This window comes from Paroedura picta, chromosome 3 (assembly GCF_049243985.1).
Source record: "Paroedura picta isolate Pp20150507F chromosome 3, Ppicta_v3.0, whole genome shotgun sequence".
NCBI classification, from domain to species: Eukaryota; Metazoa; Chordata; class Lepidosauria; order Squamata; family Gekkonidae; genus Paroedura; species Paroedura picta.
The window spans coordinates 108,227,111-108,247,660 of record NC_135371.1 but is presented as its reverse complement, the minus strand read 5'-3'; the positions used below and the strand labels follow the sequence as shown (position 1 = coordinate 108,247,660).

The window sequence follows — 20,550 nt, the reverse complement described above, 5'->3', positions numbered from 1 at the left end:
TTAGGTGGTTGCCAGCTGAAACTGTTTTGTTTCTGGTACTTTATACTGTTTCAGAATCTATTTGCAACCTTCCTTAGAGACACATTTTCAGGATGCAGGCATGGAGACAGCAATGCTTCTTATAGATACAGATATAACCTCATGTACTTAAAGATGACAGCTGCAAGAAACAAAATGCACAAGAGCTTTGCTTATTGCTATTGCCGTGAAACTGCAGTTGTTGGGCAGTTATGTGTGCTTTTGTGTGTGCTTGTTTTGCTTTATCCAGAACCAGCTTTTTGCTACTTTCTTTATATATTGTCAAAAGAATGGGAAAGAATGCCACCAGCATTGATTTATGAATTACAGTGAAGTAGAAGGATGAGAAGAGAACTCTGAACAATTTGAATCTATTAAATGTGTGTTCAGGGCTAAAGTATATTGACTCTTGAAAGTAGTTCTGCACAAGCCAATTTATTTAAGATTGAAAGCCTTGCTCCCACTTGGGCACAAGACTAATTCTCAATCCTGCCTTCTTAGTTTATTGACTGAAAATGTTCAGAAGTTTGGCTTCAAATATAGCATTTTAGTCTTTGAATAGTGTTTGGAAGGAGCAGTCTACTGTAAAAGGTTCAAGGCCCCTGAAACCTGACTGTGGTGCCTGATTAGGAGAAAAAATAGTCCAGAAAAATTGCCACTCTTATAATTTTAAAGGGGGGGGGGGAGCAGAGAGACATCCAGCTTTTTCAAGTTAGTTACATAACTTTCCTAAATTTTAATTTTTAAGTGTGGCTTGGTAAAATGAAATAGAATTTAGTGCAGTGACTCAAAACATAGCTGTCAGCTCCTGTCCTCAGTTTTAAGTTGTCACTTCTGCATCCACTGCTGAGTTCAAATACTACATGTTTGAAACTGACAGTGTTTTTTCCCCTCTGTATTTTCACAGCAATATATAATTTCAGTGCTACACAAACGCCACAATTGTCTCTGCATATCGGTGATGTAGTCCATATCTTGGAATGCTCTGAAGGTGAGAAACTAATGTTAACAGCTGCTTTAGCTGGTTATAATATTGTTGTAGTCAAATTTGTCTTCTATTGTCCCTCTGAACACACTGCAAGGGAAGCTTTCCTTTGGCAGTGCCTTCATTATAATTTTCTTGAAATATGTGGCCACAATACCCGTTTATTAGTAGCAAAGATGTGGGAACCCCACAAGGACTCACTCTACTGGTACTCCTCCCCATGCTATCTTAGAGAGGCCAGTCCCCAGGTAGCACCTGAGGATCCCCCGGTTTTACAACTCATCTTCAGCCAATTATGCACATGCTGGTTAATGCACTTTCTTTCGTTTAAAAATAAAAAATAATTTAAAATTTAAATGGATAATGCACTTTCAGTGTGCTTTTGCAGCTGGATTTTCCTGTGTGGAACAGGAAAATCTACTAAAGTGCACTGAAAGGGTATTATCCAATGTGTGCGGAATGGGCCCAGGTGATGGAGATCAGTTTCCCTGGAAAAATGGTTGCTTTGGAAGGTGGACTATATAGTGTTGTACTCCATCGAGGTCCCTCAAATCCTGTCCATTCCTGGCTCCACCTTCAAAGTCTCCAGGTATTTCCTGACCTAGATCTGGCAACCCTATGCTATCTCCATACTGCTTTTCCACTTGCCATTTCAATTTCCCCCTCATCTGCTGCCTTTTATTAAAATTGATAGATGGGGCCACAACAAAGGCTGTATCTCTAGTCTGTAAGGAACAGGATATGCAGCTTTTGGTCAGAGGTCAGAGTACTTAGGGAGGGATTAAGCTTGTTGCTAGTGCATTCTACAGTTGCTTGTGATAAACCCTGAGTTAATGAAGTTAATGAACGATACATTAAAATCTGATATCAGAAGTACAGAAGGCTTTCCTTCCTTCGCCCTCATCTTCCTTTTTGTCTTTCTTGGCTTCCTACTTAGTTCCCCCAACTAACTATAAATCTAAAAATGAAACTACTGCAGCCATTTTAATTTTCCTAGGCGACCACAGACAACGCCAGTAATGTCTGCAGTTACCAAGGCAATCCAAAATGCCTGTCAAGATCTTGTGAGGTAGTATCATGAGATCTCAACTCAAACAGGATACTAAAATAAAATTTAGAAGTCTTGAAGAATATCTACTCAGCAACAAAAGATAAAATAGTTAAATATTGAAAATACATGAGTTGATGGATCTAATCTGTTCCACATAATATATTTCTGGTAAGGGCTTGGAGGAGGAGTGTGTCTCATGGCTTAAGTGCCACAGAGCTTAACACCCACTCAGGGTGGCTGACCTGCCCCTGAGTGCCTCCTCCTCCAACCAGCTTGCCTGTCTGTCCAGCAGCCAGCCAACTGCCTTCTATCCCACATCCCTGACCACCCCCTCCTCCTTCCACGTCCCACTGAGGCTCAGAGGCTGCAGATTCCTGCCATGTGACAGCTACCCCCTCCGATGAGTAGCCTTTCCAGGTCTTGGGGGGAGGGGGAGGACATTCTCCCTCCCCCCAATCTAGCACCCATTGTATTCCTGAATGCAATGGACTTGGACCCTAATATCTAATGTGTGGATATCAAAAGAAAGAGTATGAGGACTTGTATCAAAGTTAAGACTGAAAAATATATTCCGCAAATATATTTAGAATGCTTACAGCCAGCAGATGTCCCTCTTGAACAACAAAGATCAGAGGAAAACCATATTCTTGAAATGCTTGATTGTGATGGTACAACATTGGCCTCTGGGCCGTAGTTAGCCTACAACATTTCTTTGCCTAGGATGTATGTGTCTACATTGTTCTGATAGCTTAATTCTGTGCTAGGCGTTCATCTCTCTCTCTCTCTCTCTCTCTCTCTCCCTTTACTAGATTCAAAGCCTGTTCCTAAGAACAGGCTGTGAAGGCCCACCCTGTTGCCGTGGCCAGCCAGCACTGCCTCAGCAAGGTGGTGGGCCTGATTGGCGGTCCCAGGGGAAGCCATCCTGCCCCCCCCTGCCGATGCCACAGCCTCCCCTGGGCCCACTGAGCAGGCTGCTTGGCAAGCCCAGGAGAAGCCATCCCTGCCCCCCTCCAATGCCGCGGCTTCCCTTGGGCCCTCTGAGCAGGCCCGCCGCCTCTGCAAGGTGTTGGGCCTGCTCGGCGGGGCCCAGGAGAATCTATCCCCGCCTGCCCCCCCACCAATGCTGCGGCTTTCGGCGGCGGGTATGCTTGGCAGGCCCCGGGGAAGCCATCCCAAGCCTCTTTCCCCGGCGGCAAGCCCAGCAGCTGGACTGACTGCCTATTCACGGTGGTCGGTGCAGCTTCTAGTCAGAGCTCTGACTTGTGCTGGTGAGGGCTCAATCGGAAGGCACTTTGCGCCTTCCGACTTGGCCCTCATCTGACTGGCTAGAACTGCTGTCTGTCCTGGTGAGGGGCCAACCGGAAGGCGCTTTGCGTCTTCCAATTGGCCCCTCACCTGGCCTGGCCCCACCCACTCTCCACCCACTAAGGGCTTAGCCTATTATGTAAACAGCGAATGCTGTTTACAGATTGTTAGAGTTCTATCCCACTACCTCTTCAAGGATTCATGGCGGCTTACAGAATAAAATTATAACCCCCCCCCCCATAAAACTCCATAAATGACAATACTCCAGACACCACAACAAGATTGACAAAAAACTCTCTAACCCACCCCCCAGACAGCCACCTTAGACAAGGTGGCCAGATGTTAGTGCAGGGACCTGATTCCATGGAGCGGCCCACTTGATCTTAGACCCATGCCTCACCTAAAGTCTTGGTGGAAGATCTGCATCCTAGAGGTCCTAGGAACTGTGAAAAACTCAACAGGGCCCTCAGCTCTTCCAGGAGCTCATTCCACCAGGTCAGGGCCAGGACAAAAAAGACCCTGGTCTGGGTTAAGGCCAGGTGAACAGCTTTGGGGGCAGGGACATCCAGTAGGTTAGCACCTGCAGAGTGAAGAACCCTATGGTGGAGCATAAAGAGACAAGCAGTCCCTCGGATAAGTAGGGCCCAAACTGTGAATGGACTTAAAGGTTAACACCAAAACCTTGAACTTGATCCAGGCTAAAACTGACAACCAATGCAGCTGCCTCAGCCCAGGCTGAATACGGACCCTCCAAGCTGTCTCGGTTAGGACCCTAGCAGCTGTGTTTTGCACCAGCTGGATTTTGTGGATCAAGGACAAGGCAGGCCAGCTTAGAGTGAGTTATAGAAATACAGGCTAGATGTGACCATCACATGTATCACTAGACAGGCCAGGAACAGGTAGGGACAGTCCAGGGACCAGGGTCTAGTAGACTCAGGTAGTGAAGATGGAAAATGCTGTATGGGCTACTCCTGCAACCTGGGCCTCCATAAAAAGGGAGGCATCTAGAATCACCCCCAAGTTCCTTGCCCAGGACGAGATGTTGGGTTGCTCCCTGGCCAAGGTGGGTAAGCATGCTTCCTGACCCTCCCCTTTCTTGCTCCAAGACCACTCTTGGAGGGGCTGAGTTTCATGAGACTCTATTCTAACCATCCATAAATGGTTTCCAAACAACTGGCAAATGTATTCAGGCGGAAGTCTGTGTAGCAATCCATGAGGAGATAGAGCTGGGTGTCATTCACATATTGATGACAACCCAGCCTATAGCTCTGGGCTGAGCTGAGCCAGAGGGTGCATAAAGATGTTAAACAGGATGGGGGAATACTGTCCCCTGTGAGACTCCACAAGGGAGTCGATAGGGGCATGACAATTCCTCCCCCACAGCCACCCTCTGTCTGGTCCTGGAGAAAGGAGTGCAGCCACTGAAGGGCTTTCACCCAAATCCTGACCCTAGCTAGGTGGTAGGCCAACAACTCATGATTGACTATGTCAAATGTGGCCAATAGATCAAGCATCACAAGGATGCCCAAATCACCCTGAAGTTGCCGGAGCCAGAGATCATCCACCAAGACAGCCAGTACCATCTCTACCCCATGGCCAGGACAAAGGCCAGACTGGTATGGGTCGAGCAATGAAGCTTCCTCCAAGTATGCCAGGAGCTGGTTCACCATGGCCCTTTCTACTACCTTGCCCAGACATGCCAAATGAAAAACCAGGCGACAGTTGGCCAGGTTCTGTGGTTCCAGCGATGTTTTTTAGTAGAAGGCAAACCACCACATGCAACAGGATGTTTTTGCCATTTCATCCCGAGTTTTTCTTCATACTTGCTCTAGCTGTCTCCCTTCCTTTTCCCTCTCCCTTAGCCCTTTCGTGTACCAGGGAGCCAGTTTGAGGTGGGGGCATAGAGGGTGCTTGGGAGAGATCTCATCAATGGCAGTGGTCATGTGACTGCCAGTCCTCCACTAGAAATCACCAGGGGGCATTGGGTCCTGCAGAGCATTCAGGAATCCAATTGGACTATAAGTATGATATGTATATATATCCCTCCCTCCTTTCCTTTCCTTTCCTTTCCTTTCCTTTCCTTTCCTTTCCTTTCCTTTCCTTTCCTTTCCTTTCCTTTCCTTTCCTTTCCTTTCCTTTCCTTTCCTTTCCTTTCCTTTCTTGTCCCTTTACTCTGAAATCCAGTTTCATTTTACAGTTCTGATCATATTCAACAATGGTGGAAGGGCTTAACCCTCCCCCTTCCCCACAAGCAGTGCCATCTCCTTTGAACTCACATGTGAAACACCAGATTCAGAGTAGGATACAGGAAAGCACAGCTAAAATGAGAATCTGAGGTATTTCTATCCTGTATTTGCTGGCAGATGTACTGATTCCTACCTGAGGAACTGCTTAAAAGAAAATTATCTCTGTGTATGTGTTTAAGTTAGCATACTATGTTTTGTAATATAAAGTTCTACTAGGATCAGTATTTCAGTTTAGCTCCTGAACAACTGGGTGATAAAGGTAGATACAAGTGGGCTTGTCTGAAGCAGCTGAAGAAATTTAGAGCCCAAAGGCAACTTTAAGACCAACACAAAACAAAACTTTGTTGGACTTAAAGGTGCCACTAGACTCTAAATTTGTTCTGGGTGACAAAGTATGTTTGTCCCGAAAGAGCTGAGAGCCCTGACAGAGCTGTCATAGTCCCGCAGGACCTGCAAGATGGTCCTTTCACCAGGCATTTGGTTAAGGCTTAGTTATGGAAGATTGAAGGTCCCTCCTTAGGATGTCCTGAGGGCAGGAAGTGCCTCCCTCTTGAGGTGCACTAGCAGTGGTTGCAGGTGTCGTTGGACAGGTGAAGGGTGAGGGATGGGTTATGCCACTGAGAATTCTGTAATTTTATCAATTTGGGGCGGGGGGGGGGGTTGATGTAAACTGCTTGAGCCAGCTTGGCCTGGGAGAGTCTGTCATTCAGTCAAATGAACCCCCTGCTTGTTTATTTAAAACCTTTATACTTCATATATCTCTATAAATATATGCTTCAAAGCAATTTGACAGCATAATGATAAAGTTTCAATAAAAGATCAAAGAAGAGAAACATGGTGAAGCTTGTGGCTCCAAGTCATCAGGGAATCTTCATTCCTGGCTTAATTTCTACCTGGGCAAAATAGTTGATGAATTTTTGAGGAAAATGCTTTAGCTCCCCCCTTTCCCATAACAAAGAAAACTTTACTCTGCTGCATAAAAAAGGAGCTTACTCACAGGCTGCTGAGCCTTGACTGCTCTCACTGAAGCTATACTTGAGCCGATGTAGCTTTCACATTTAGGAAATGGCTGTCAAAGCAATTGTGGTTTTTGTGCCCAAGTTGCAGGCACGAAAGCTTAATGAGCCAAAAGAGAAGTATCATTGCCCCCCTCCCCCCAAGCCCAGGTAATTTTGGATTGTTTAAATGGCCATAACTGGGTAGTGGTTATCACTGCAATTAAGAAGAACTAGAAATTCATCTAGAAGTTGCAGGTAGTCAGGTGTTCTTTGGCTAAATAATAGTATACTAAAGTAAAATATTTACAGATCAGTTTTGGTGTGCAGCTGCCCATGGCCTATCAATTTGGGGGGTGTTATGTGTGTGTGTGTCTGTGGGGGGGAACCACACTCTTTAGTCAAGTGCCATTCTCCTTATGAGGGGAAAGATGTATTCTTGAGGTTACATTACAAAGTCCAAATATTTGTTGGGGAATGGCACAAGGACTTGGGATTCCCAAGTTTTGGGATTCCCAGATGCATACCAGCTCTTTTTTGTCTGCTACTATGGCACCTAAGGAGAAATGGCTTTAGCCTCTCTCATGCTGTTTTCCAGTTGACAGCCTGCCTTTGGAACAGCTATTGGCTCTGTTGTGAATCTTACATGTAGCCACATAAGAAATGTAATTTTTACAGCGAAGCTAACCAAGGCTCCATGGGGTGGTTTGCAGATAAAAAAACAGCATTGAGGGGAGCAGACTGAACCTCTTCTCTCTGACCCATTATGCACGACAGCAGCCACTACGGGTTGCTTCCGGGCATTGCGCTGGGGCAGGATGCCCCAGTGCTTCCCATGTAGTCATGGGGGAGGAATTCCCTGAAGTATGCGGGCTGCCCCAGCGTAGTGCGGGCACACACATATGCACACGCACAACGTCGGGGCTGGAAAGCCCGACCTGCTGCCTGAAAGCAACAACCGTGAGGAGGTGAGTAGGGGAGAAGTGGGGGGAATGGGGCCTCCACCGCAGAATGGTGGGGAGCAGCATGCCACTTTCCCACTAAGGTGGGGGGACTCCCCTGTCAGCTCCGCGGAGCCATGGAGCCGACAGGGGCATGCAGTGTCCCTCTAGGGACACTGTAGGTTGACGAAAGGGCCGGGCCAAAAGGCCTGGCACTTCCGCTTATGCACAGGGCTGTCCCGACCCAGCACCCTTGGCATCCAAGGGAATGTAGAAGATTACGCATTCCCTTGTTGTGGGTCTTCCGGGGTGCCATGCCGAGTCAGGGCTGGGATGGCGGCAGCAGGGTTCATAATCGGGGATTTCTAGACCTGTGCAGAATTGGTCTATGCAATTATTGGTCTAATAATTATTAATAATTATTTAATTATTAATTATATCACTGCATCCTCTGGTAGCAAATTCAACATTTAAATTGCTCACTGCTTAAAGTAGTTTTTTTTCTTTTGCTTGTCCTAAATCTACTGCCCATTGGCTTATTTGGATACCCTTGAGTTCTTGTAGTTTTTGAGAGGGATAAATGTTTTTGTTTTGTCAACTCTTTCTACCCTGTGCATAATTTTATAAACCTCTCTCATGTCCCACCTTAGTCATCTCTTTTCTCAACTGAAAAGTCCCACTCTTCAGTCTTTCTAATAGGGAAGGTGCTTCATCCCCCTCATCATTGCCCTCTTCTGTAGGGTTTTCAGCTCTGTTATGTTTTTTTCTGAGATATGGTGACCAAAACTGTATAGAGCAGGAATTCCCAACCAGAGGTCCCTGGTCCCTGGGGAGGTCCCTGGGGGTCCAGGGGAGCTCTGGAGGTGGTCCGCAGCCTTTCTCCTCCTACTTAATGGACTTAGCCACGAGTTAAGGAACTGGCTACATTCACGCAAAGGGCTTGGTGGGTGGGTATAAAAATCAAAGGGGAAGGGGAATTGGTTGTGGCATGATTCAGAAGTCTGGGCTGCCTGGGCTGCCTTCTCAGCTCCTGCCTTTCTTTCCAGCCTTTTCGGCGGTCCTCAAAATCTGAACATTCGGGGGTCCTCGAAATCTGATGCGGATGGTGATATCACTTCCGGTGACGTATCACTTCCAAGGGACATGGCAGGGAGGCATGGCCAGATGCCATCATTTTCAGGGGGCCTCGAAATCTGAACATTTATTGCAGGGGTACCTCCAAAGTCAAAAGGTTGAAAATAGCTGGTATAGAGTATTCCTAATAAGGCCATACCATGTACAGACATATTCCAAATGAGGTCATAGCATATACCATTATAACATTGGCCATGCTATTTTCACTTCCTTTCCTAATAATACCTAATATAGTTTGCCATTTTCACTGCTGCAGCATACTGGGTTGACACATTTGTGTCCCTCCCTTTATAGCTCCCTAAGCCAGACACCACCAGTGAACATCCTCTGGGGCAATGGTGACTGCTGTGGGAGGGTTGAAGAGATGGCATGGGGGATGCTGTAGATTGCTGTGCTAGATATTTCGTTGCCATTATGGGTTTATGTATTGAGGTTTTATGGGGTCTTATGTGGTTTTAATGTTTTATGTAAACCACCACAAGCTGGCTGAGTGGCTGTCAATATAAATAAATAAATTATATATATATATATATATATATATATATATATATATATATATATATATATATATATATATATATATATATATACACATATATACACACACACACACGCACACACATATATATCCACTATAGCTCCAAGATCTTTCCCCTCTCAACCTTAACAAGTTCAGACCTTGTTAGCTTATACTTGAAATTCAGATTTTTTTTGCTCCAATTCACACATGACCAAATTAAATAATATCAGCCCCAATATTGATCGTTGTGGGACCCCACTGCTTATTAACCTCCATTTGGAGAACTGTCAGTTTATCCCTACTCTTTCCCCCCCTGTAATGTAACCAATGTGTTGTAGGCATCTGGTTATATTATTATTTTGTTAAATCCATACAAAGATGCTTATGCGTGTATGCATGTGTGTCTGTAAGTCAGAAGCAAATGTACATGCTGTTCTAATATATTGTATCATGAGGGACATCTTATTTTGCATTCCATAAATTCTCTTTGGAAAGATCTTAAAAATGGATGCTTGGGTTCTTGCATGAGAAATTCATTGTTCATAGTGGTCCCCAACCCGCGGGCCTTGGCACCGGGCCGCGGCTCCTTCTTCCCTCCCCCCGCTAAAGCGGCCGATTAGCTCGCGGCCCGGCAAGCTTCTTGTTTCGGGAGGGGAGGGAAGAGAAGTTTGCCGAGCCGCAAGTTAATCGGCCGCTTTAGCTGCCGATTTGCTGGCGGCCCGGTGGGGCCGGGAGGGGGAGCCACGGCCGCCGGCATGGCGGCGGCGCAAACGCACACGCGCGGACTGCCGCGCACGCATGTTTGCGCCCCTGCTGGGCGCAAACACGCATGCACGGCAGTCCGCGCATGCACGTTTGTGCTGGGGCTGCCGTGTGTGCGCGGGCCCCCGGGCCGCCCTCTCCCCCCACTCCACCACAGCGGTCCGCAGTGGCTGAAAGCTTGTGGACCACTGGTATATAGTAATTGATTTTTCAGGAGCATTTGCCTTTATATCCAGTTAGGGAACCAATGTTGAATAAAAGAGTAAATTTTAAGACGATAATGTTGAAATATACCCTTACTAGTACATTTCTCTAATTAGTATTTGTAAATTCATGGAACTATTCATTCTATGGATGATTTCCAAGCTGTCTTGATAGAAGTCACCTGAATTATTTATTTATCACTTTGATTTATGTCCCACTACTCTCCATGGACACATGGCAGGTAACACGGAAACAGATTAAAAACCCCATAAAATCAATCACAAGTCCCCAAATACTATAAACACACTTCCTGTCCTGCCTCCTTTCTTCCCAGACACTGGACCTCTGTCTTGGAGGGGTTGAGTTTCAGGATAATTGGCTGGTACTGAACATTTTTCTTGCAAGATACAAAGGTAATAGATTGTAAATGGGACTAAGATGCATTTCAAACTTCCTGAATATTCTGTCCCAGGAACTAGGGTCACTTTGCTTCAAAAGAGCGATCTCAAAGGCTAAAACATCATATAATTAAAACACAGAAAATTTCTGTAAAAGCACAAAAAAACACAATAGGGAAGAGTAGGCTATACAAATAAAGTTATTATTAGTTCTAATTTTTTCATTTGGCTGAATCTCTAGAACACCTCAAGCTACATGCTTGGTGTCGTGGTTAGGAGTGCGGACTTCTAATCTGGGGAACCGGGTTCGATTCTGCACTTTCCCACATGCAGCCAGCTGGGTGACCTTGGGCTTGCCACAGCACTGATAAAGCTGTTCTGACCGAGCAGTGATATCAGGGCTCTCTCAACCTCACCCACATCACAGGGTGTCTGTTGTGGGGAGGGAAAAGGGAAGGTGACTGTAAGCCGCTTTGAGCCTCCTTCTAGATCAGCCTTTTTCAGCCTTTTGACTCTGAAATAATTGTCTTGGCAGTAATATTAGGGCTCTCTCAGCCTCACCCATTTCACAGGATGTCTGTTGTGGGGAGAGAAAAGGGAAAGCGATTGTAAGCGGTATATAAGAACCAACTCTTCTTCTAATCATGAAACTTGTCAGCACTTCAGAGCTCTGTTGCCTAAACCAGTTAGGTTCTGGAAGATTAGAATACTATTATGGATTAATAGTTAATTCAGGCATTATGAGACACATGGAAATGAAAAATCCAAATTGCTCCTACTACTGCATACATTTTCCAAATGAGCTCTAATGTTAGATATTATTTTCAAATGTGAATAAAGTCCCTTTCACATGCAGGCTTTATCACAATTGGTATCTGTCTCTGCCCTGCGGATGGGAATGATACTTTCATGGTTTTTTGGATAGCAGCATAATCTGTGCGTGACACACAAATAAATTGCTTTATGTATTTCAGATGGTACCACTGTGTATAAGGTACCTATTGGATTGTTACCGAATGTAGCATAAAGATGTTGTCTCAGAAACGGACATATTGGCAGGGATAATACTTTTTAGCACAAAGAGGAATCCTTTCGCTTGTCACATTCTGTAATAATTTAATGAATTTGTTGTGTACGTTTTCATAACTTATTTTGTAACATGATGCTATATATGTAGCTATATGGCATTGTTAACAAAAGTTCAACAAAGATAACCGCAATAAAACCTTCTGCTTTGTATTTTAGACTGGTACAAAGGGTATCTTGTAAGACATAAAGGAACCCAGGTAAGATTGATGGTGTTACTTACCTACTTGGCTGTAGAAATTATCTATTTCTATTTTAAATGACTGGAATTCAGTTCATTAATTCATTTGTTATTATGTTTTTATTCTGCCATTCTTCCAAGCAGTTCCCTATAGATTATATTTTTTCCTAATATACACTTTGCAGCAATCTTTTGAGGTGCTATCAGTGGTAAAACAGAGAGTGCTAAAATAGACCATTTGTTGTTCTTTTATTGATCTTATGCCCACCTGGTCTGGTGATAGTGGACCTATTGATGTAAGTACCCGCAGAACTCTCACTTCTAAAAGCTTAGCATCTTCCCCCCATCTCTTGTTTTACCTCGCCTATTTGTCTCAACCGTGGAAATATCATACAATAGCTTGTGGATTATTCTGAATTAAATAGTGGTTAAATGTAGCAATGTCCATGCACCAGGCAGAAAAACCTGCTGTGCACATTTTTTCTTATATGAGCAAATGTCTTGCCACTAGAACAACATGTATCCAATTCTGCTTAGGTCCTATGGTGTCCACTTTCTCTAGCTGTACTATCCACACAATGATTTGGAACTGTTCTTTGAACTTTGTCTTTAAAAACTACCTGGGATGGTTTGTGCAAGTATTCAACTTTTATTTCCAGAGAGAGTGACATTTCAATTTTTCATCCTGAGTCACTGTCACAAAAAGTCTACAGAGATAGGATGCAAGTATTTTAAGAAGTACTAATGATGAAGTTCCTTCGAGGATTTCAGGCTCAAAACATGTAGGCAGGGTTTGGAGAATGCGACTGACACTGCCATGATGCCTTAATACATACATTCCAAACAAGCCCCGAGGTATTGTGCTATAGCAACTGAATGGAAATGCTTCTCATTTTTGTCCTTGGAAGAGGTCAAAGATTCTTAGGGGACAGGCTTTTGCTTCAGTGATATTGATGTTCAGAACATCAGGAACAGAGTGGAGTTCTTGCCATTGCATGTGCGACATCAATTAAAGTGAAAAAGATCAAATCAGGTCGAGAAAAATCAGCTGCTGTAGTTCCAGGAAACATATGAAAACTTGAATACATGAAAGGGACCTATGAGAACTCACAGGGGAGGGGAAATATGATTCTGCTCCTGCAATCTCCATATGCGCTCCCCTCTCTCTGTTTGTCATTGGTGCATCTTCTTTCCCTTTCTTTATTCTGATTGCCTCTGAAGCACTTCACTTATATGTCGAGGCATACTTTGTGGTTGTTAGTTGGACTTCAGCCATGTTTCTTTTATCCATTTGTATATTTGCAGAGGTTGAAGGCATTTTTGTTCGTTTATTACATATGCCTGAACACACATGCATGGATGCACTCACATAGACATACATGATAGATTTAATACAAACCTAGGGCTTCCCCCAAACTTGCCATGGTAACCATAATTGGGGCCTCATTGCATGTATATGGGTATTTTCCTGATGTATCTATCAGGCTTATGAACTACACACTTCTACAGCAACATATATAACTGTATGGTGATGATCTAACAGGGTGCAGTTGTTGAAGCAGCTAAAGCTCAAAAAGAAGTTTTGCTGGAATTGCTTTTATGTCCTATCAAGAGCTTATTATTGGAGAGATGTCTGGTAAAATAACTGGCATGTTTATCTTTTTACCGTTCCACAGGGAATATTTCCAAAATCTTTTATCCACATCAAGGAAATTGCAATTGAGAAGGGAAGGTATGATATTAAGCTTATTATTTAGCCATATTATACTTTGGATGTCTTATTTAGTTTTGAAAGGGCTACTTCTGAGTGCACAAGAAAAGGATCCCTTGCTGGTCAACCCAGTGCCCCCAAATAGTAGTCCCTCTGGTGTTGGAAATTTCTGGAGACTTAGAACTGGTGCCTGGAGATGATGTAATTTGGGGAGGGATCAGTGGGGATATGATGCCATAGCCCATCCTGTAAAGTTTTATTTCCTCCAGGGGAAGTGATCACTGTATTCTGGAGATCTGTTGCAATTCTGAGAAAACTGCAGGCCCCATCTGGGGGTGGCAACTTTAAACCCCTCTCAATGAATGACAGGGACTGGGATATAGACAATAGCAGGAGAAAGATGGCTCTTGTCTTTAAGACTGCCACTAGAGTTGAGCTGAGGCTCCTTTGCAGTTCTATCATATTATCCCTCCGTGGTCTGGGACCCACATACTTGAGGGACCGCCTGACACCTTATGCCCCCCGCCGGGCGTTACGCTCAGTAGGGACTAATTTATTGGTTCCTGGTCCCCAGGAGGCACGTCTGGCCTCAACCAGGGCCAGGGCCTTTCCGGTCCTGGCTCCTGCCTGGTGGAATGAGCTCCCGGAGGAGCTGCGGGCCCTGCGGGATTTGCCATCCTTCTGCAGGGCCTGCAAAACTGAGCTCTTCTGCCAGGCCTACGGTTGAGGCCGGCACCCCCCCTTTTAGATCGCCCCCCCCTTTATATCTACATCAGCAGTGACCCCTGGTTTTTTGGATAGTTCTGCCGCCATCAGGTAGGGTGGGTCGGGTGGGTTGGAGATTGTTTTAGGTGTTTTATGTACTAGAGGTTTTATGAGGGTTTTACATGTTGTTACCCACCGCGAGCCTCAGGGGAGCGGCAGGCTAGAAATACAATAATAATAATAATAATAATAATAATAATAATAATAATAATAGCTCTTATCATGTTGGGGTTATTGTTGTTGTACTGTTATTGCTGTTGTCACATGTGTTACCTCATGTTATCTGTATCTGTTTCCTGTTCCCTGTAAACCGCCCTGAGCCTTCGGGGGATGTAAATATAAATATGTAAATATAAATAAATAAAATATGTAAATATAAATAAATAAAATAAAATAAATAAATAATAAATAAGTTCCATTTGTCAGATCTTTGTTAGATAAAGAATGCTGGACTACGTAGTCATTTGATCTTCAGAAGGGCAGACCTTACAATGGATTTGGTTATTCACAGTTGATGAAGGGTGGGGAGAAATTAGGATTGCCAGGTCCCCCTCGCCAGTGGCAGGGCATGAAGGGGTAGGGTTGCCAAATCCAGGTTGGCAAATTCCTGAATATTTGTGGTTGGGGAGTCTGGGGAGGACAGGGACCTCAGTGGGCTAGAATGCTGTGGACTCTACCCTCCAAAGAAACCACTTTCTCCAGGGAAACTAGTTTCTGCAGTCTGGAGATGAGCTGTATTTCTGGGGGATCCCCACGTCTCACCTAGGGGCTGGCATCCCAAGGGGAAATCCAAAATAATTCCAGTTCTGTAGCTGTTGGATAGCTTGGTTAAATAGTTGTATGGCACTTTTATTAGACATTTATTCTTGCCATAAAATTGTGCCTGGAGATATGCTCCCTTGACACTTGTTAAATTACTGTTATCCTTCTGCTTAGAAACACTGAAAATGTAACAAATGCTGAGATCCCTTTGGTGCAAGAAGTTACCTGTACACTTTGGGAATGGGGAAATATCTGGAAGCATCTTTATGTGGTAAGTTATTTTTTTTCTTACTCAAAGTTATTTAATTTATATATTTTTACATTGTATGACTCCTTTCCCCAAGGAGTGTACATGCTTCTCCTCCCTCAATTTTTATGAACACAATAACCTTGTAAGGTAGAATGGGCGGAGAGACAGTGTTTTGCTCCAGGCTACCCAGTGAACAGTAGTATCCACTGCATTGCAACTATTATGCTTGAAAGGGAACAAACTTTTAGCATGTATTGATGTTGTTATCCACATTTAGTAGGCTGAGTTAAGGAGAAACTCAGCCTTTATTACTCAGCATGGCTCAGTTTAAATTCACCAACAAACTAGAGTTTGTCTGTGATGGGTGTGTACCCTGTAAATTGCTTGATTTGCCTGTCTCCAAGAAACTACATTTGACCGCATACACATGCACATACACAGAGTGGGGTTCTTGCCAGTAGAATTTGGCTCCTGCACATCTTTGTGTGGTCTGACTTATTCAGCTAGTGTTTTGTTTAACCAGGAAAGGGTTAACTAGGGATAATGGAAGGTACTCCCTCAGTCTTGGAGAAGATGCCTTCTCATCTTTATATTGCACCCATATACTGCATCTCCCAGTCAGAGCTCTTGTTTCAGGCTGACTGAAATGTCAGTTAAAAGGTGACTGCTGGACAATAGTGCAGCGCATTGCTGTGGATTTTCACTTATGTGATAACGTGGAAATTGAGATGTAAATGACATGTGTCATTTGGTAGTTTTGGAAAGCAAAATGGTTTCATTGGACAAGTGAAAGATCCATAGAGGCTGATTAAGAGGCAAATTGCATTTGGAATTCCAGTTGATGCAGTTTGAAATATATGTTTCAGACAAACAAAAAGGCACACTTTCGGCAAGTTCAGTCTATGATGTACGAATTAATGGAGTGGAGGTCACTGCTTCTCTCGGGGACTTTGCCCAAAGATGAGCTTAAAGAATTGAAGCAGAAAGTCACTTCCAAAATTGACTACGGCAACAAGTAAGTCAGAATGAGAGAGCTAACATCCACTGCTAGCTAAATTTTCCAACATTACTCCTGTTGCTTTTAAAGAATTAATGCATAATACTATATAGAATACTATAAACAGCTTCATATAACATATTTTGCAGCCTTTCAGCAGCATTGCAACTTGACACAACTTTGTGTGGTGTGCATAACATTTGTTGTGTGAGAGAGTTGATTGGAAACTACAGTGCAAATTGTAAAATCCATTCTTTGAAGACCTTTTGGTGTTCATTATGGTGTGGTATGCCTAGAGTCAAGGACATATTCAAGCGATGATGATGATTTGCATAATGTTTATGAGAAATCCCTAATTTCCAGTTTTTACGGTTGGTTATTATTACTATCTCCATATTGCAGATTAGGAGGCTGAGATCAGCTATTGTAGTGTCAGTGTAGCAGCTGATACCCTAGTTCAGTGGTCCCCAACCTTTTTATCACTGGGGAACGGTCAACGCTTGACAATTTTACTGAGGCCCGGGGGGGGGAGTCTTTTGCCGAGGGACGTCGCCAGCGCAGCCTGAGCCCCTGTTCCACTTGCTTTCCTGCCGGCGCCCCTGACTTCCCACCGCCCGTGGGGGGGTGCTGCCAGCAGCAGCTGCGCAGTGCCATGCCAAGGGGGAGCCCCTGCCATGGTGGCCACTGGACAGCACCAAAGCTGAGCTGGCGGCAGAGTGGCAGAGCAGCCCCTGAGGCAGCAGCCGGGGAGGAGGATGAGGAGGAGCTGCGGCCTGGTACCAACTGATCCATGGACCGGTACCGGTTCCTGGACCGGGGGTTGGGGACCAATGCCCTAGTTAACAGCTTCCTCTTATAGTTATGAACTTTTTAGTTGTTTAGGCTGCTTTCTGCCAGGGATGGCCTTAGGTTAGAAATGTGTTAAGGCGAATCAAGTCCCACTCCAATCCAACTGCAGAATATTTAAGTTTCTCATAAAGGGAATGATGAAAATATAAAAGATGAGTTATTTCTGCTCAGAGAAGGCATTTGAACTCCAAGAGCAAGCAACCTTTTTACACAGTTAGAGAGCTCTGTAAAATATATTTCTTCCACTTCTGTTTTCTTCCTGGCTCTCATTGGTATTTAACAATAATTAAGGTTATTATTTTGGGTGTCTATGAAGTCCATACCAAGACTCTGTACAGTATAAAATACACACTACAAGGCAGTATTGGCCCTGTCTGTCGGTTTACAGTCTCAATAATCAGCAGCAGGCGCCTTAGAGAGATCTCGGTTGTTTTTTCCTAGAACTGTAGCCCTTGAAGCAGAGGCTACTCTGTATTCAGTGCAGCAGAGTGGCTGACTGAGCTGGCAAGTTCCCCAGTTCGAGGTTCCCGTTAATCAAAAATATTTAACCACTTAAAACATTACATATTAGTTGCTACGAACAATGGTGATAGATGCAGATCTTCTCTGGCTTTCTTCATTTCCCCCCCGGAAGTCAGTCCTCTGGTACCACAGAAAAGCCAGAGTTGTGTGTCAGGATAATACTACATGACAAACTGTTTGTTGTGATTTCAAACTGTTTTCAACTTCAAATGCCAAGGTTTTTAAAAAAAAATCCTTGTATACTAGGGTTGCCTGGGGATCTCCTAGAATACCAACTAATCTCCAAACCACAGAGATCCATTCTCCTGGGGAAAATGGCAGCTTTGGAGTATGAACCGTATGGCATTATAATATGCTGGCCCAAATCTCATTCTTCCCAAGCTTTACTTCCAAATCTCTAGGGATTTCCCAGTTTGGAATTGGTAACCCCATTGTATACCAAACAAGGGAAAAAAAGATAAAATAATTTGTGGTCTCAACGGGAGTGCAGTAATTGAACTTTTTAGTTCTCTACCTATAAAGAAAAACTCCCAAGTGGTGTGTCTGTGGGTAACATATAAATATGGCTACTGGGCTGTAAATATTTTTAATCTCCAGCATCATTAAATGTTATGTTTTTTGCGGCTGTTGCCAGGAGATTTACATTCAAATACGGAGATAAAAATTCTGATGTTATTAATGACACTGCCTCTTTGTGAATACAGGGTACTTGAGCTAGATCTTACAGTTAGAGATGAAGATGGAAATATCTTGGATCCTGAAAAGACCAGTGTTATCAGCCTCTTCCATGCTCATGAACAAGCCACTAACAAAATCACAGAGCGAATCAGAGAGGAGATGGTATGATGTTTGCACAGCTTTGTTTTATGAATGAGAGAGGATTATCCCCATTTCCAGCTTTCAGATAATTAAGGTTTTTTTTAAAGAGCTATTTGCTATGTGAAACTTTTTATTTTGAGCTTGCCAGTGTTTTCCAGAGCCCAACAGATATATTTGCTAGTGAATACCAACAATCACTATATAAAGTGTTATGTACCATATATTTCTTCCTTCCAGACATGCAAATGGGTCCTGATGCTAAGAATGCTGTCCTAAGCAGAACTACATTTTCTTTTAAATAAAGGGGTTTAGAATGGGCTTTTCTGCTTACCAAGACATTATGAGTAAAGTCTGCCAAAGTTAGTGTCTGGCCATGTTCCAAATGCTTATTTAAACAATCTCACATGTAGAAGTCACCTTCTTCCTGTTAAAACTTACCCTGATTCAGATGGCAATAGCACATTTTATTATCTATGTTGTGGTTTCTCCTTTTCTCTGAGCACAGTCAAAGGATGAGTCTGATTATGGAACCTTCTCCAGAAACTCTTTGTCGCCCACCCACAGCCTTTATGTCTTTGTAAGAAATTTTGTTTGCAGAATTGGAGAAGATGCTGAACTTTTTATGTCTCTCTATGACTCCCAGAAGCAGTGTGTTATAAGGTATGTTGGGCTATTTTCCTTTTTCTGTGCAAAGCAGAATTTTTTTTTTCTAAGAAAGTATGCTTTTATGATGAATGTGTGGCTCATTTGCCAATAAAGAGGAAGCAACCACAATTATATTATTTATTTATTTACATTATTTATAATCCACCTTTCTCACTGAGACTCAAGGCACAATACACATATTGTAAATCCATATGGTCAGCAGGATCAGACATCCAGTAAACACTTACAATTGAGGTGAGTTGCAGAAATCTGAAAATAAGTAGCACTCTGAAATGAAGCTTAAAGGGTAAGCATTTAAATATGACACTTTAAACCAGTGGTAGTCAAACTGCGGCCCTACAGATGTCCATGGACTACAACTCCAATGAGCCCCTGCCAACAAATGCTGGCAGGGGCTTATGGGAATTGTAGTCCTTGGACATCTGGACTATCCCTGCTTTAAACCAGTTTGACTATCCCTGCTTTAAACCATACAGAAATAACATAGTAAAAGCTTTCTAACAGCAACCAATAGTACCCAGTCACTCCCTTTACTAAAGTATCTTTCTGAACAGTTTCGTTATAGTACAGCATAGTTACCTGTATAAAAAGTACTCCTGAGTAATTCAGTTTTGCATAGTTTGCAGAAAGCCAGGAGACTTTTTCTAAGCTCATCAGTCAGTCCATTCTATAAGGTGTGGCACAACAGAGAATGCACATGTACAATACGATGTAGGCTCATACTACATGCTGTGGGCTCAGCTATTTGGTTTAAATGACTCCATTTCCTGCTTTCTGCTCCCTGTGAAAAGCTGCAGGCAGTACAAAGTGGGTCTTAAATGGCTCCCAGCTATGCCACTGCTAACTTTCTGATTGCCACCAATTTTGGCAACAAGAAAAAAGCAGGAGGTGAAACGGCTGGTTAGGAAAAGCTGCAGCTAAGATTAAATCTGGGGGTGGATTGCCTGGAATACATTTCACCCCTACTTTCTGCTGGCTGTAGGCTGCTTTCTCAGCCAGCAGAAAGCAAGATGCTGGGAAGCATTTCACCTCTTGCATTTTGCTGGTCTGGGGGGTTGAATGTCTGGAAGGCATTTTACCTTCTAAAGAGCAAGGGGTAAAATTCTTCTCATATGTTTCACCCCCATATTTCTGTGACAAGCCGTAGCCAGCCAAAAGCTGTGGGTGAAATGGCTTGAGCCCTCAGCCTGCAGTCTGAAGAGATACTGGTCAATTGATCACCTTTTTGACAACCCATCTTCCATCTTCCAAGTATAAACATATGTTTACTTTGAAAAGTCAACAAAATCTTTAGTAACTTCCCTGTGATTACAGTCACTCACCAATAAAAGAAGAATCTTCCGTCTACTATAAGTCTCATTTTATTACATACAAAACAAATTG

At 43.6% G+C, this 20,550-nt stretch overlaps 1 protein-coding gene across 1 annotated transcript in view; it reads left to right on the top strand.

Moving 5' to 3' along the window:
* The window catches only part of DOCK2 (dedicator of cytokinesis 2), a 430,014-nt gene that overhangs the window by 12,585 nt on the left and 396,879 nt on the right, over positions 1-20,550 (top strand). Inside the window, exons 2-8 of the mRNA XM_077327133.1 lie at positions 926-1,009; positions 11,805-11,845; positions 13,503-13,558; positions 15,239-15,335; positions 16,181-16,329; positions 18,387-18,522; positions 19,007-19,161. Coding sequence (XP_077183248.1) covers positions 926-1,009; positions 11,805-11,845; positions 13,503-13,558; positions 15,239-15,335; positions 16,181-16,329; positions 18,387-18,522; positions 19,007-19,161 — 718 coding nt within the window. The remainder of the gene's footprint in view (positions 1-925; positions 1,010-11,804; positions 11,846-13,502; positions 13,559-15,238; positions 15,336-16,180; positions 16,330-18,386; positions 18,523-19,006; positions 19,162-20,550) is intronic.